At 49.9% G+C, this 16213-nt stretch overlaps 1 protein-coding gene across 1 annotated transcript; it reads right to left on the bottom strand.

The window, feature by feature from the left end:
* Window positions 1–3476: 3476 nt before the first annotated feature.
* On the bottom strand, window positions 3477–4400 carry LOC147412418 (olfactory receptor 14A16-like). The gene has a single exon (XM_086481423.1). The coding sequence runs from the start codon at window positions 4398–4400 to the stop codon at window positions 3477–3479; it is 924 nt and encodes a 307-aa protein (XP_086337549.1).
* Between the last annotated feature and the right edge of the window lie 11813 nt (window positions 4401–16213).

Below are 16213 nucleotides of genomic sequence, written 5' to 3'. Positions count from 1 at the left end.
AGGTGAGCCTAAAAGCACGTATCCCAGACAGGAGTCAAGGGCTGACCTATTAGCTACTGCAGAAAGAATCACAGAATTGGAGAACGGTGGGGGTTGGAAGGGATCTCTGACAATCATGTACTCCAACCCCCCTGTTAAAGCAGGTTTTCCTAAAGCAGGTCACGGAGGATCGCATCCAGGCCGGTTTTGAATATCTCCAGTGAAGGAGACTCCACACCCTCCCTGTTCCAATGCTCTGTCACCCTTCATGGAAGTTTTTCCTCATGCTGAGGTGGAACTTCCTGTGCTCTGTTAGTGCTTGTTACCCCTTGTCCTGTCACTGGCCACCACCAAAAAAAGCCTGGCATCATACCCTTGACACCTACCCTTTAGATATTCATAAGTGATGGTAAGATCCCCTTTCAGTTTTCTCTTCTCCAGGCTAAAGAGCCCCAGGTCTCTCAGACTTCCCTTGTAGGGGAGATGCTTCAGTCCTCTCATCATCTTACTAACCCTCAGCTGGACTCTCTCCAGTAGTTCCCTCTCCCTCTTGAACTGGGAGGTCTGGAACTGCACACAGTACTCCAGATGTGGCCTGAGCAGAGGAGGAGGAGAACCTCCCTCCACCTGCTGACCACACGCTTCTTCACACACCCCAGGATATCACTGGCCTTTTTGGCCACAAGGGCAAATGGCTGGCTCATGGTTGACTTGCTGTTCACCACAGCTCACAGGTCCTCCTCTGCAGAGCTGCTCTCCAGCAGGTCAACCCCCAGCCTGTACTGGTGCATGGGGTTATTCCTCCCCAGGTGCAGGACCCTACATTTGTTCTTGTTGAAGCTCATGAAGTTCTGCTCTGCCCAGCTCTCCAGCCTGTCCAGGTCTCGCTGGATGGCAGCACAGCCTTCTGGCGTGTCAGCCACTGCTCCCAGTTTAGTATTGTCACCAAACTGGCTGAGGGTGCACTCCATCCCTTCATCCAGGTCGCTGATCAATAGGAGGCATAAGACAGGACCCAGTACTGGCCCCTAGGGAACACCGCTAGTCACAGGCCTCCAGCTGGACTCAGCACCACTGAGCACACCCCTCTGAGCTCTGTCCTTCAGCCAGTTGTCCATCCACATCACTCTCCACTCGTCTAGCCCACACTTCCTAAACTTCCCTGTGAGGATGTGGTGGGAGACAGTGACAAAAGCCTTGCTGAAGTCGAGGCTGCCAACATCCACTGCTTTCCCCTCCTCCACCCATCCAGTCATGCCCTCACAGAAGGCTCTGAGATTGGTCAGGTATGTTTTCCCCTTGGTGAATCCATGCTGACTATTCTTGATAATCGTCTTTTCCTTGCCCTGTTTAGAGGTGACACCCAGAACGAGCTGTTCCATCACCTTTCCAGGGATGGAGGGGTGTCTGACTGCTCTGTACTTCCCCACATCCTCCTTCTTACCCTTTTTGAAGACTGCAGTGACAGTGGCTTTCGTCCAGTTCTCAGGCACCTCTCCTGTTTACCATGACCTGTCAAAGATGATGGAGAGTGGAGAGTGGGTTAGCAATAGCATCTGCCAGCTCCCTCAGCACATCTCAGCTGGTCTCGTGCACTCATCTTACCCACAGGGCTGCTCAGAGGCACGAGTCCTTCCCTCACACACACACAGGCAGTGCAGGGCAGGAGTTGTAGTGCCTCTCTGGCCTCCTGCAGCCTCTCCCAGAGGGTGGCAGGCACCTCAGCCCTGCAGTGTGTCAAGTTGCTCTGCACTCATCTGAGATGCCCCACGGTAAGAGAAATGAACGCAGGGATGTTTGGGTTCAAGGAAGCCCACCCCAGTGCTGCATTCCGGTGGTTTCCCAGGGGACGTTACCGTCAACATGAAGTGACCCTGAGACACTGCCTGTCCCACAGGCCTTCATGGCATCCTCAGGAACAGCTGATGGCGTTTGTGCTCCTTCAGGCTCATCTCACCTCGTGGACATGATGTGCATTCTTACATCTCATCTGAACAATGTGAACATGGACGTCTGACCTGGTCATTCAGTGTCCCTCTGTGGCGGGATAAAGAACCTCTCTGAGCTGGGGTGAGAGGGCAGTGCTGGAAATGGTGATTGTGATGGGGATCCTCCATGATGATTACGCCAGGGCATGAGGTTTAACCCAGGCTGGCAACTAAGCACCACACAGCTGTTCCCTCCCTCGCTACCTCTGCAGCAGGATGAGGGAGGGAATCGGAAGGGTAAAAGTAAGAAAACTCGTGGTTTGAGATAAAGGTGGTTTAATAGGTAAAGCAAAAGCATTGCACACAAGCCAAGCAAAAGAAGGAATTCAAGCCCTGCTTCCCATCAGAAGGTAGGTGCTCAGCCATCCCCGGGAAAGCAGGGCTCCATCATGCATGACGGTTACTTGGGAAGACAAAAGCCATCACTCCGAATGTCCCCCCCTTCCTTCTTCTACCCCCAGATTTTATTGCTGAGCATGACATCACATGGTATGGAATATCCATTTGGTCAGGTGGGGTCAGCTGTTCCGGCTGTGTCCCCTCCCAACTCCTTGTGCACCCCCAGCCTACTCGCTGGTGGGGTGGGGCGAGGAGCAGAAAAGTTTTGACTCTGAGCAAGCACTGCTCAGCAATAAAGCAATAAAGAAAATATCCCTGTGTTATCAACACTGTTGCCAGCACACATCCAAAACACAGGTCCCATACCAGCTACAATGAGCACAATTAACTCTATCCCAGCCCAAACCAGCACAGGCAGCTTCCCCAGGGTGTCCAGTGAGCACAGGCACAGACCAGACTCTGCTTTGCTGGTCCTTCAGGTCTCTCCCAGGAGGCCTGGCTGTGCGAGGACATTGCTGTTTGCCCCCACCCTGTACACTCACACTCTTTCTCTGTTCACTGGTGTTGTCATCTGTTCTTCAGAGTGAGTTTGGAGGAAGACCTAAGCTTTCAGGCAGTGCCCTGAGGAGATCCCCTTTCATGATGGAACTGCTCTTACGGAGGCCAGCTGTGTCAGAGAAGTGCCCATTGCCTGTCCCTGCCTGTGGTCACAGGGCTAGCATGCAGCAGGACTGTGACCAAGCTGCCAGAGACATCAGGCCTTACAGCAACCCAAGGGCTCAGAGGGAGAGTGTGGAAGTGGAAAGAGAAGAGCTCTGGAAGACCAAGTGCTTCCTGGCAGAGCTGTCATGCTGGGAACTCTCTTCCCCTCCACCTCTGCACACAGGAATTCTCCTTGCAGCTCCAAAACGGAGCAAGGATCTCAGGAAAAAAAAGTGCCCGCAGGACTTCCATGTTGTGTATTTTGTTTAAACACACAAGGAGCACAGCTCTTCCTCTACACATCCTCTCCGTCTGGAAAGAAAAGCAGACAGTGAATTAGAAGTGGGATACAACATCATGACTGGTAAAACGCCACCATCAACACCAGAAAATACAGATGAGAGGTTGGGCCTCTACAGAGTTACATGACAACTGCTACACAGAGGAAGGTGGGTAGTTTTCTGCTTTCTAATAACAACCGGTCAGGATTTTCCACACAGCATCCCTGAGCTCCTGGTTCCTCATGCTGTAGATGAGGGGGTTCACTGCTGGAGGCACCACCGAGTAAAGAACTGCAAGCAACAGATCCAGGAATGGGGAGGAGATGGAGGGGGGCTTCAGGTCAGCAAACATGGCAGTGCTGACAAACAGGGAGACCACGGCCAGGTGAGGGAGGCAGGTGGAAAAGGCTTTGTGGCATCCCTGCTCAGTGGGGATCCTCAGCACGGCCCTGAAGATCTGCACGTAGGACACCACAATGAACACAAAACACCCAAAGGCTAAACAGACAGTGACCACAAGAACTGCAACTTCCCTGAAGTAGGAGTGTGAGCAGGAGAGTTTGAGGATCTGGGGGATTTCACAGAAGAACTGGTCCACAGCATTGCCTTGGCAGAGGGGCAGTGAAAATGTACTGGCCGTGTGCAGCAGAGCATAGGGAAAAGCAGTGCCCCAGGCAGCTGCTGCCATGTGGACACAAGCTCTGCTGCCCAGGAGGGTCCCGTAGTGCAGGGGGTTGCAGATGGCAACGTAGCGGTCGTAGGCCATGACGGTGAGAAGACAATACTCTGCTGTCATCAAGAAGGCAAGCAGAAAGAGCTGGGTAACACATCCTGAGTAGCAGATGGCCCTGGTGTTCCAGAGGGCATTGGCCATGGCTTTGGGGAGAGTGGCGGAGATGGAGCCCAGGTCAAGGAGGGAGAGGTTGAGAAGGAAGAAGTACATGGGGGTGTGCAGGCGATGGTTGCAGGCTACGGTGGTGATGATGAGTCCGTTGCCCAGGAAGGCAGCCAGGTAGATGCCCAGGAAGAGCCCGAAGGTCAAGAGCTGCAGCTCCCGTGTGTCTGCAAATGGCAGCAGGAGGAAATGGGTGATGGAGCTGCTGTTGGACATTTGCTGCTGTCAGGTGTGGGGGACTGTTCAAGGAGGGAAACATATTAAGTTAGGGGAGACTTTCTAAAACATGAAAGCCAGTTCCCATACCCCCTCTCCCCACTATACACACTCACACACCTTTTCTAGAAGCTCTTTCTTCAGCTCTGTGGCTGGAACTCCCGTTGGTGTCTCATTAAGAGCAGGAACTCGGCCTGCTGGCAGCCAAGGAGTCAGCCCTGCCCTGCAGCAGGGTGTTCATGGGAATGGAGGGGGCAGAGACCAGTCCTGGGGTTCGACTTTGTCAGCTGAAAGCACTCCTAATACAAAAGGGCTGGTCAGCATCTGCACTCCCCATGCCAAGGAACCAGGAGGGCAGAAGGCAGTCAGAGAGGTTTGGGGGGGTTTTACAGCTCCCCCATTTCCCCTGGGTAGTTTTCCTGGATGCCAGAAACCCTCAGCACTTCTGCTACACTGGAAGAGAATGGAAGAGCCCTGTGAGGCAGGAGGATTGTGTGTGTCGTAGTGCAGAGTGAGGGGACCTGGTCTGTCCCTCTGCCTTGTTCCCAGCTGCCCTGGGCTTGCACCTTTCTCAGATGGAGGAGGATCACAATCCCATGTTACCATGAAAAGCAACTCGACACTGCTGAGAGCAGAGGGATCCAGTGCACACCACTCAATGTCCCACTCTTTCTAAAGGTCCCAGCACCCCACTTCTATCCAAGGACACTCTTGCATCATTTCACCAACCCAACAGTATTTCCACACTTGTGAGATCTTTCTGTTCTCCACATGGCATTCAGATAAAACAGAGGTTCTACGGGACAGATTTGCATCCTGGAGGGCAGACCAAAGCTGGCAAGGACACCTCAAGGAGACAGCCAAGTGACCTAGAGACGGCATCTCAAAAAGGAAGAGTCAGCTCCTACTCTGGCTCCACGGACTGCATGGACCAGACCCTAGAAGGTGACAGGACAGCTGGGACACTTGTTCCAAGGACACACCTGGATGGGACAACACCCAAGATCAGTGTGTGACTCTGCAGATGAAGCTCCCATTCCCAGAGAGACTGACAGCAAGAACAAGAGAACAATGCAAATAACTGAGAGAAGGGAAAATGCAGGGAGGGTCCAGCTGAGAGAGGCCAGGGCAGAGGCAGCCGCACACGCAGGGCAGCGTCCCCCTGCCCCAGCTGGCCACACCGCCGCCCAGACCCCAACATGGCCGGGCAGCTGCTCTCAGCCCCTGTGCTCTGCAGAGGGCACTGGGCACGGGGCTGGAGAGCTGCAGCACGGCTCTGCTGGAGCTCTGGCTGCAGAGGAGCTGCTTCATGGCTTGGACCCCCAGAGCCCAGAGGGCAGAGGCTTTGGTGGGTGGGAGAGGAGGCAAGGGGGCTGGTTGAGAGGAAGGGCTCTGCACTGGAGGGAATGACCAGGGGTTTTCTGAATTCTCCCTTCTTCAACATTTCTGGTTTTAGTTTCCTCTAAAACCCTGCTGCCTGGAGATTTTTCTTCTGGGAGGTGTTTCCCTGTGCCATGCCTTTTCCCTGTGAGTGCTCACAGACCCCATCCCAACCTCTGTGCACTCACCTTGGCCCTACAGACACTGCTTGCAGGGCACTGGCTGGATTCATGTTCCTGTTTGCAGGTGGAAAAGGGCAAGTCAGACCAACACTGCTGGGTCCAGCAAAGGTGATGCTGGTGCTGTCCACAGGCAGAAGAGTGACTGAAGGCACTATAGGGGGCTGCTGTCAGACCTACTGGGGACTCTCACTTACAGCTCAGGAGTCTCAGTGACTTGTGCAAGCACGAGAGCTCCTTTGCCCTTTCTGCACCCAATTTCCCTAACAGTAGGGAACTGAAAACACAGAACCAGGAGAACCCCTTACTTTTATAGTGATCCCTGCTTTGCCCTTGAAAAGCGCCCTCAGAAACCTCCTGGGGTGATGAGGAGCTGTGAGGAGCTCTGACCCACACAACACCCTCTTGAAACCAGAAGGACCCTCTCCTGGCACCACCTGCTTCTTCCACCCACAGCTTCTCCCTGCACTGCTGTCGTCAGCTCCCTGGGCAGGCTGAGTGCTGACCCTGTCAGGAGACAAAGTCTCTGCTGCGGCACCCAGTCTGCTGGGATGCACGGATCCAGCTCAGAAGAACAGCCTTGGACACCCCTGGCTGCACACCCTGCTTCACACTCTGCAGCCAACATGCCCTGTCCCTCTGACAGAGCAGCAGGGAAGCTGCAGGCTGTGGGGTGGGCCAGCTTCAGGAGGTTGTTCCAGGCACCTGCATCGCCCTGCAGCCAGAGACTTACCATGTCCTGGGCTCTGAAGGTTTTTCTCCAAATGAGCTCTCTTCTCTTGTTATACCCACACTACCTTTAACCTCCCTCTGCCTGGCTCCTCTCCCCTCCCTGCCTGCAGGCAGTGCCCTCAGCCCTGCTGCGCTTCGCACAGGAGCTGCTCCTGGGCAGAGCTGTCTCTCTGCAGCGCTGCCCACTTTCCAGCAGCTCCCTCCACCCCAGGAGCCCAGCCCAGCTCAGCAGCAGGGGAGCAGCCCAAGGCAGCCCTTTCTCTGCCCCCTCTGGGCTCCCTCCAGCCGAGCCTGGGGCTCCAGGGGAACCTGCTCTCAAACAGACTGAGACAATAATTGTTGTTCTATTCCTCAGCTGGGGAGAGAAAAGCTTTCAGAGACAAAGTTACATCTAAAAATCAAATTTTTTGTCTTTTTATCAGACAGGATACCCAGGCAGTGACAGCCAGGGACCTCCTTTACCCCTGCTGAGGGAAGAGATTCAGCTGAATCAATGGAGACATCTCACCCTGCCGTTCTATTCCTGGCATTTGAAGGAGACTCAGCTCCCTCCCATGCCTGCCACACACCTTCAGGAGGTGGGATACCTCTGGCCTCTTTTCAGCTCTGCACAAAATAGGCACCTGCATGGGAGCATCTTTTCTCAGCTGCCCTGGGAATTCATGGAGGTGAAAGGCAAGAGGGAGGGGTTCAGATGCAAAACCCTGGCCACATCTGAGTTGCCAGAGGTGATGCAAGAGGCACACAGGTAACTACAAGCTCTAAAGAAGAAGTTCATAGAGACAGGGCAACATCTCAAGGATCATATATGAGCGTGGTTGAAATCCCTTTGGCCCAGTGAAATGACAGCCCTCTAAAGGCCAAAATAATCTTTTCCTGCTCATTATGCTCATGGCCGGTTATAGAGTTGATCCTATGAACAATTGCAGTCGTCTGCCATAGGGACAGCAAGATCTCTCTCTTTTCATCAGCTGGATTTACTAGATCACCAGTGACTATAATGGCATTTGTCCCATGTTCATCCCCACGTTGCCTGACAGAATTCAGGGCAGCTACTCCATTTCATGCTCAAGTCCAGGCCCCCAGAGCTACATGAGGTGCCAAGGCTGGCAGGGACAGCACAGGACCTACAGGAAAGCAATTCCCATTCTGGACAGGTGTGTCACAGACGTCCCAGACAGCATCGATGAGAGCTTGACTTGGTGCCTGTGTGCCATTGACTGATACAATCAATCAGTCCTCAGGTGCCATGAGAGCGGCAAGGTCTGTCCCTTCTCTGCCCAACAGCGTCAGGCATTGCATGAGCACAAAGCAGATCACACTGGGATCTTTATCAGCTCCTTGAGGATAAAATCCATGCAAAGACCAAGAATTTTAACAGTGTGCCTGGATACTGTCTTCCAGGACAGCATCCCCCAAGCACAGTGAGGGTCCATATCATAACCCAACTGGAAATCAAAAAGGAATTCAAGGGCACCAAGATGAATTTTTGGTCCTTCAGGAACAGTTAAAGAATAAAAAGCGATAATATAGGAACACTGCTGAATTTAGTAAGAGCAGATGTGGATAGATTTGAGACAGTCTATGTCCCTTCTGACTCATTTGCCACCAGCAAGGTCTCCAAGGCCTCTGAGGTTTGGGCAGGACTCTGGAGGAGAATAACCGGGGGTGGATGGGGGTGAAGCCAAGGATTACTGGAGCAAACCGCACTCTTCCCATACCATGGACTGGAGGGGCTGCATCCAAGGGTGCTGAATCAAGAGGCACTGGTTCATCAGAATTCCAGTAAGAACAGCACTCAGACTCTGTGAGGTATCTTTTAAAACCCAATTTATGAGCACTGACACTATAAGGAGAAAATCATGCAGATAATCGTAGGTCCCTTTAACTGATGGGAACCCCAGGGGATGTAGCATTGAATGGGCCTTCGACCTGAACACTGCAAACCATGCAGACCCCACCCATAGCAGACCGTCCCCAGTTTTGGTCATTCCAGCTGCTATAGGATTTTCTTACAAGACAATAACTCTATTGATCATCTCTACAGTCAAATAGAAATGATGTTTACGTGACAACTGATGCTGCCATGATAGATAGAGGCACGGCCATGCAGGAGGCGTGATGTCCCCTAGAGAGTGGGAGCTGCCTCCAGGCTCTTGTGTGACCACATGCTGCTGAGGTTGTCCTGCTTCCAAGGGATCTGGGCAGCACAGTGCGGGTTTGAAGGCCACGCTGTACGTGCAGCAGAGCGCAGCACAGCACTAACTGCCCGAGGTACAATGGCGTTCTGGTCAGGATCAGTGCCCAGTTTTCCCTCTGAGAAATCTGTGCTCCCCTACGGTGACACAGTTGAGGTGCTGTGGCCCAAATACGCATGGCCAGGAGGAGCCCCCATGGCTTGTCACAGCCCTGTGACATTTCTGCAGTAAACAAGGTGTGGTGGGACAACTTCCTGAGCGGTGGTGCTGCACGGGAATGATGCAGGCTGTGCCAGAGGCAGTGGCAAGTAGGATGAGGGTGGGGGGATGCCCCCAGTGTGGAGTAGCTCAGATATATGAAGATCCTGTAGAAGACGGGCAACAGGTTACATTAGCTTGTGGGAGTGAGGGTCAGAGGAGAAGACAGTGAGGGTGACGCTGTCTTGGCAGTTATGAACTACTTGATGAGGGTCGGTAGGCAGAAAAAGTCTGGGAGTGTCTGGGTTGACGAGCAGGTTCCTGTTGGGAACAGTAAGTGCCCTGGCATCCCCTGGCCATACAAAGCCACACAGTGCCAACAGTGTGGAGGCTGCTGGGATGACTTCTGAGCAGAGATGCTACAAGGGCCACCAAGGGGGATGCTCCCCTGAACCTGGTCCTGGCAAACAAGGAAGAGCTGCTCAGGGACGCTATAATCCGTGTCAGCCTTGGCTGTTTTGACCAGGAAATAGCGGGGTGCCAGGCAGGAGAGGGGCGCGAGGAAGGCCAGCAGCAGAACACAGACCTGGGACTGCAGAGAAGAAGACTTCGATGTCCTCCGGAGACTGACACAAGTGGGGCCGTGGGAAGCAGCTTTGAAGGGTGAAGGTGCTCAGATAACCTGCTAGGCCTTACAGGACAGCCTCCTCCAAGCAGCATGAGGAATAGGCCGTTGAGCAGACTGGACCTGAAAGAAGAGGCAAATGGAACCCGGGAGCAGGGAGCAGCTTCATTTGAAATGGGAAAAGGATGGCTGGGTAGCGGTAACTACAGAGGAAGAGGTAGTTGAAGCTAAGTCTCTACCCAAAGAAGTGTCAGCCCAGCAGGCGGAAATAATAGCTCTGCTGAGAGCCCTAGAGCCAGGGAACGATAAAAGGGTAACTATCCAGACAGACTTCAAACGTGCTTTTGGAGTTGCACACGCCCATGGCGCTATTTGGAAGGGAAGAGGACTTTCAACTGCAGAAGGAAAACATTTTAAACCTGCAGGTGTTATTTGGAGATTGTTAGATGCTGTGCCATCACCAAATGCAGTAGCTATTATGCACTGAAAAGGACATCGGAAAGGGAATACTGCCCAAGAACTGGGAAATAAATTGGCAGACCGAGGGGCAAAGGAGGCTGCAGAACGAAGTGAATTATTAAATTTAATTCCTGAAAGAACTTTGCCATTACCAGAACAGGTGAAGGATGATGACAAGTATCTAGAATTAAAAAAAGATTTAGATGCACAAACAGAGCAGCAGGGGTGGGTTAAAAATACAGATGGGAGAATAGTAGTTCCCTTTCATATTCTATGGCATTTGGTAAAGTCAGAACATGGTCAAACTCCTTGGGGAACAGAGGCACTCTACACCTTTTTATCTCGACAATTTGTGGCCAGAAATACATTACAGGAACTAAGTCAGTTACCGAGAGGTGTGAGCTCTGTTTAAGAAACAATCCAAAGACAGAGAATAGAGTTAAATTTGGGAACACAGGATAAGGTTACGTAGCAGGCCAAGGGTGGCAAGTAGAGTTTTCGGAACTCCGTAGAAAAGCGGGGTGCAGATACCTCTTAGTACTAACTGACGCCTCTTCAGGATGGCCTGAAGCCTTTCCATGTAGAACTGATAAGGCCAGGGAAGTAACTAAGAACTTGCTAAGAGAAATTATTCCAAGATGGAGGGGACCTGAAACAATGTCCTTGGATCGAGGACCTCATTTTTTATGTCAAGTAGTTAACAGGTTAGTAAATATTTGGGAAGAATGTAGGAACTTCACACGGCATTCCGACCCCAAGCTAGTGGACAGATAGAGAAGATGAATCGCCTCATTAAGACACAATGAAGTAAAATCTGCCAAGAAAACTTTCTAAGGTGAGACCAAGCTTTCCCTTTAGCATTAATAAGATGAAGAACAAAGCCCAGAAGCGAATAAAAGATTAGCCCTTTTGAAATAATGTATGGCAGGTCATTTCCAACTCACTCTAAAGATGAGACTCTTCAACGAGTAGGGGAGGGTCACATTAACAGTACTTCATTTCTTTGGGATCAATATTGAAAGGTATTAACAAATTGGTGATATCTAGTCATTCCGCAGGACCGGATGCGCCTGTTCACTCCTACAAACCAGGAGGTTGGGTGTACGTGAAGAGCATTTCTGGATCTGCCTTGGATGAGAAGTGGGTGGGACCATTTCAAGCGCTGCTAACTGCCTACACTGCTGTGAAGGTCCAGAACCTCACCACGTGGATCCACTTCTCCAGAGTTTAGAAAGCACCAAAACCGTGAAGACCTGATGTCACTAGATCAACTTCCGTGAGACGGTTGAAGAGATGAAGTTAACAGCTGTATGTGTCATTTTAGGGTGGGAAATGGAAAGAGTTACCTTTTCCCCCAGTTGGCCCTTAACAGGAGGAGGTTCTTTGAGTTGCCTGTGTGGAATGTGTGAATGGGTGAATGTTACCACAATTCAGAAAGAAGATGATTTTTTGTGCCCAGCAAATCAGAACGGTAAGATTCTAACTATTACACTAAGTGGTAATTGTTCAAGCTGGAGGCCAGCTCCTACCAACAGGAGTGTAACTGAAAGGCAGGGAAGGGTCTTTATTTCATGTCCAAGGCTAGACGAGACAAATATCACAATTACTAGTGAAGGAGCCATCTCTTGATGTAATATAACGTACATATCAACCGATTTATCACAATGCCAATCAAGAAACGAAGCAATTAATGCTGCTCAGTCCCACACCTGGTCAACAAGGGAGTTAGAGATGTTATTTTGTATGAATGCTACTCCTATATAAAATAGGAGTTGGTGGGGAGATATGCTTTCCATGCTTAATCCTAGACCCAAAGTTAATAAGGATCAGCTAGTTAGAATCCCACCTACCTGTACGAAAGTGGCACCAAACCAGCAGAAACCTGTGTTATATTTCAACACTTCTCTCCCAGCTACCCCTCCCTGTGGGATAAAGCACACCTGGTAGGATACATTATTTGGAGGAGCTGAGACCCGTATGTGGATTCTAAATGCTGTAGATTTGGAAACTCTGCAAAATAAAGGAGGAAGAGCAGGGTTCAATGTTTCTCAATCTAGATGACCTCAGGCAGAATGGTTACCAACCACTTTAAATCGCAGATCCAGTCCCTAAATTGTGATCACAGGTTCTTACATTTATTTGAGAAGAGCATTCTGGATTCATTGGAAACCTACAAACCCCTAACTCAATTCATGGGCTGGACAGCTTTCACTTTACAGACTATTTGGGGAATTACTCAAAAGGACCAAGTACAGGAGGACTGAATGAGGAATAATGAATTCCTGTGGAGACAATTATTAAAAAAGTAAATGCAAGTTATGTTTGCTTTGTAACAAATAACAGAACAGTAGTAGAGAAATCTGGTCTAGATACTGCATTTGTAGGGTGCCTGAGAATTCTCATTCATTTAAAAAGACATGGGCAAATGTGTACCTTACGTCTATAGCAAGAAACAAACCAGTATATTCTGGCGTTCTGAGAGCTGAAACCTAAGTCATATGAGCCTCTCTTTAGAAAAATCAAATAAGATTTTAAAGGAACCAGTGGAATTAGAGGAACATTTGAGAAAAAGAAATAAGACCCTGAGAAAAAGAAATAAGACCCTTGCTAAGGCCATAGTAGAGACAATAATCACCAAGGACAAATTAGTAAAATGATAAAGCCAGAGAGCAGGTGATACAGGTCATAATTAGTGGGACATTGTCTCAGGTTATTCACCTTCTGACCAGAAAATTTTGGGCAGATGTACCCTATCCTGATCCTGATCAAAGTAGTGACTGTAACGACCTTCTCTAGAATCATAGAACAGTTTTGGTTGGAAGAGACGTGTGAGGTCATCGAGTCCACCCTTTGTCCTTGCTCTACCAACACCACTAAACCATGTCCTTAAGTACAAAGTCTACCCATCTCTTCATCACCTCCAGGGATGGTGACTCCACCCCCTCCCTGGGCAGGCTGTTCCAGTGCCTGAGAACCCTTTCAGTAAAGAAATTCTTCCTGATCTCCAGCCTGAACCTCCCCTGGTACAGCTTAAGGCCATTTTCCCTTGTTCCGTCGCTTGTTACTAGGGAGAACAGACCATTCCTTGCCTCGCTACAAATTTCTTTGTTATTTGTGGTGTAAGCTTAGAACTCTTATTTTCAGAATATGGGCCTTACCCAAAGTAATGAAGTATGAGAATTTAGAAGATCTGTAAAAGAATTTACAGAGCTTAAAGAAAAGGGGGGGGGGGGGGGGGGGGAGGGGGAATGAGAGGGCTAAGATTTCCTTGTATATACCATGTTAAGCCTGGTTGATTTAAACTACGTAGTTTAGTCTTTGAGAACCTTTTGATCTTATACACTCTGTCTGCAGTTTACATTGTCTGTCAGAGAATAATATTTTAACCAATGAAGGTATAGGGAACTTCATCATGTGTTTGTGTCAAGGAAGAACAGTTTGTGTGGCCTTTGGTGTTGGAGGACACAGACATATCGACGTACGTAAATAACAAGAACTTGGAAAAACACCCAAGTACAGTAGGAGACCAGGAGACACAAAAATATGTTCAAAGGACAACTGAGCATGCGCACCGATTGGGGTTAAAGGAAGAACAACGTGAGGAAGACTACAGAAGACTACCAGAGGGAGAAGAGTCTCCACCAAAATATAACTGTGCTTGTTCCAAAAAAATTAGAGTATAGTAATGAGTTCCAGGAGAGTCCTGAATATTATAATTAGTTCTGAGAGATGTAATGAATGGGCATGAGTTAAACTGTCCTTAAGCTACTTTGTGAGACCTCTCTGGTGGAGCACTCGTGGTGGAGCGATCCCCAGTGCTGCAACAAAGAATGCCTGCTTCATGACACCTGTTGTTACTGAGCGTTCATCTTGGACTCCTCACCCAGCTGCAGCTGTCCTCCCACCTCGGTGAGGAGCGTTAGGAAGCAAGGGGGTTTGGAAGCTCCAAGTTTGGTTTCAGAATAACGATTCGTTCCCATAGATAAGCAATGGCAACAGCCCGGCTTCTTTGCAGAAGGAAAAGCAGCCCTGCAGTTCCTTAAGCCCCAGGGCTCTGCATCAAGTACCATTGCAGCAGCAGATCAATCCAAAACGAAAAATAACACAAGAAGTTTTTCATATCCCTCAGCAATCACTTCTAAAGAAGTTTTCGGTTCACTCTTCTAAAACCTAAAGCCACGACAGGACTTGGCCTCATGAAATCAGCTCTACCTGCTGCATCTCCTCCCCCAGACACCGAGCAGCAGCTGAAGCCCTCTCCAGCCTGTCCCACCCAGCGCCCCAGGAAAGGGCTGGCAGGCCTCTTTGCAAGGCTCTGCAAAGGCGTTGGCCTCCAAGACCCCCATGCTCAACCTCAGCCTCTCCCAGTGGCATCAAACAGGTATAAAAATTCATTGTATGCATAAAAATCAATTGTATACATTCAGTTAGGTTACCCTGTAGCGTCCCAAGCTATGTAGACCAGAGGTGTTCATTAACCGATGGTCTGTTCATGGTTAAGGGCAAAGATAATATGTTCTTGTTTAAGGATGTCTGCTAGGTGGGATTTATTACTCTAAATTTTTTGTTAACAGTCTTTGAATCGTGACCAAAGGACAGCTTGAGCCAAAGGCTTTGACTCAAGGACATTGGAGGGTCACACATTTGAGTCTGGGGTCTGCGGATGGTCGCAGCTCAGCCCCTCAACTCAATTCAAGAACCTACTGTGCATAATCAGATGAAGGTGGAGAGATGATAGTGAGTTACAGGAATTAACAGGTTTATGTATAAGAACCTGTTTATTATGTACTATGTATCCAGTATAACCAGTAACTGGGACACGTCTTGCTAACCTCGGCAGATCCTGGGGATCACAGGACCCCCAGCCGGCACCCAGGGATTCTCTGGAAGAACCACCGATCCCCAGACCACACTGCTCAAGCAAGTTCCCCAGGAGAAGGTAAAGGGGTTCTGTTATTATTGGTAACTGCCTGTCCGTAAGGCGTGGTGAAAACCCCACAAGACTGGGCTAAGCCTAAGGCGCCTGATATTGAAGAGTGCAATCCTGCGAGGAGACAGCCTGTGGGATACCCAGGGTTTGTAATGTATTTGGTAAAGGATGGGAAATAAGTGATGTCAGAAGTGATTGAAAACATGGTGTGGCAGTCACTAGAAACAGGTCTATGCTGGTGGAATCTTGCAGTGAAGTTGCCTGTGATGTCAGATGTGGTTGAAACTGTGGTGTGGCAGTCACTGGAATGAGGCTTACAGTGGTGGAAGGCAAGTAAAGGTGCCTGTGATGTCACAGAGGTTGAAAATCTGGTGTGGCAGTCACTCGAACCAGGCTTGCGGTGCTGGAATGTAGCGGTGAAGGTGCCTGTGATGTCAGAGGTGGTTGAAACACCTGTGGGGCAGCTGCTGGAATTAGGCGAGTGGTGGTGGAAAGTTGCCAGAAATATGCCTGTGATGTCACAGTGATTGAAAATCTGGTGTGGCAGGCAGTAGAACCAGTCTTATCCTGGTGGAAGATGTGGGAAACGTGCCTGTGATTTCACAGAGGTTCAAATTTATGGTGTGGCAGTCGCTGGAAACAGGCTTATTGTGATGGAAGGTTGCTGAGAATGTGCCTGTTATATTAGAGCTGTGGCAGGAGCTGCAAGCAGGGTTCTGCTGGTGGAAGCTTGTAGAGAAGGTGTCTGTGATGTAACACACGTTGAAAATATGAGACTGCTGGAAGCAGGCTCACTGTTGTGGAAAGCTACTTTAAAGGTGCCTGTGGTGTCACAGAGAGTTAAAATCTGGTGTGGCAGTCACTGGAAGCAGGCTTACGGTGGTAGAATCTCGCGGTGAGAATGCCTATGATTTCAGAAGTTCTTTAAAATCTGGCAAGGCAGGACCTGGATTCCTGTCTATGCTGGTAGAACTTTGCCATTAAGGTGGTTGTGATGTCACAGAGGCAAAAAATACGATGTGGCAGTCACTGGAAGCAGGCTTAAGGCTGTGGAAGCCTACCGTGAAGGTGCCTGTGTTGTCAGAGGAGGTTGAAAATGTGGTGTTGCAGGT

Source organism: Leptosomus discolor, unplaced genomic scaffold (assembly GCF_034619465.1).
Source record: "Leptosomus discolor isolate bLepDis1 unplaced genomic scaffold, bLepDis1.hap2 HAP2_SCAFFOLD_41, whole genome shotgun sequence".
In the NCBI taxonomy this organism is placed as follows: domain Eukaryota; kingdom Metazoa; phylum Chordata; class Aves; order Leptosomiformes; family Leptosomidae; genus Leptosomus; species Leptosomus discolor.
This window is presented reverse-complemented; position numbering and strand designations above follow the sequence as displayed.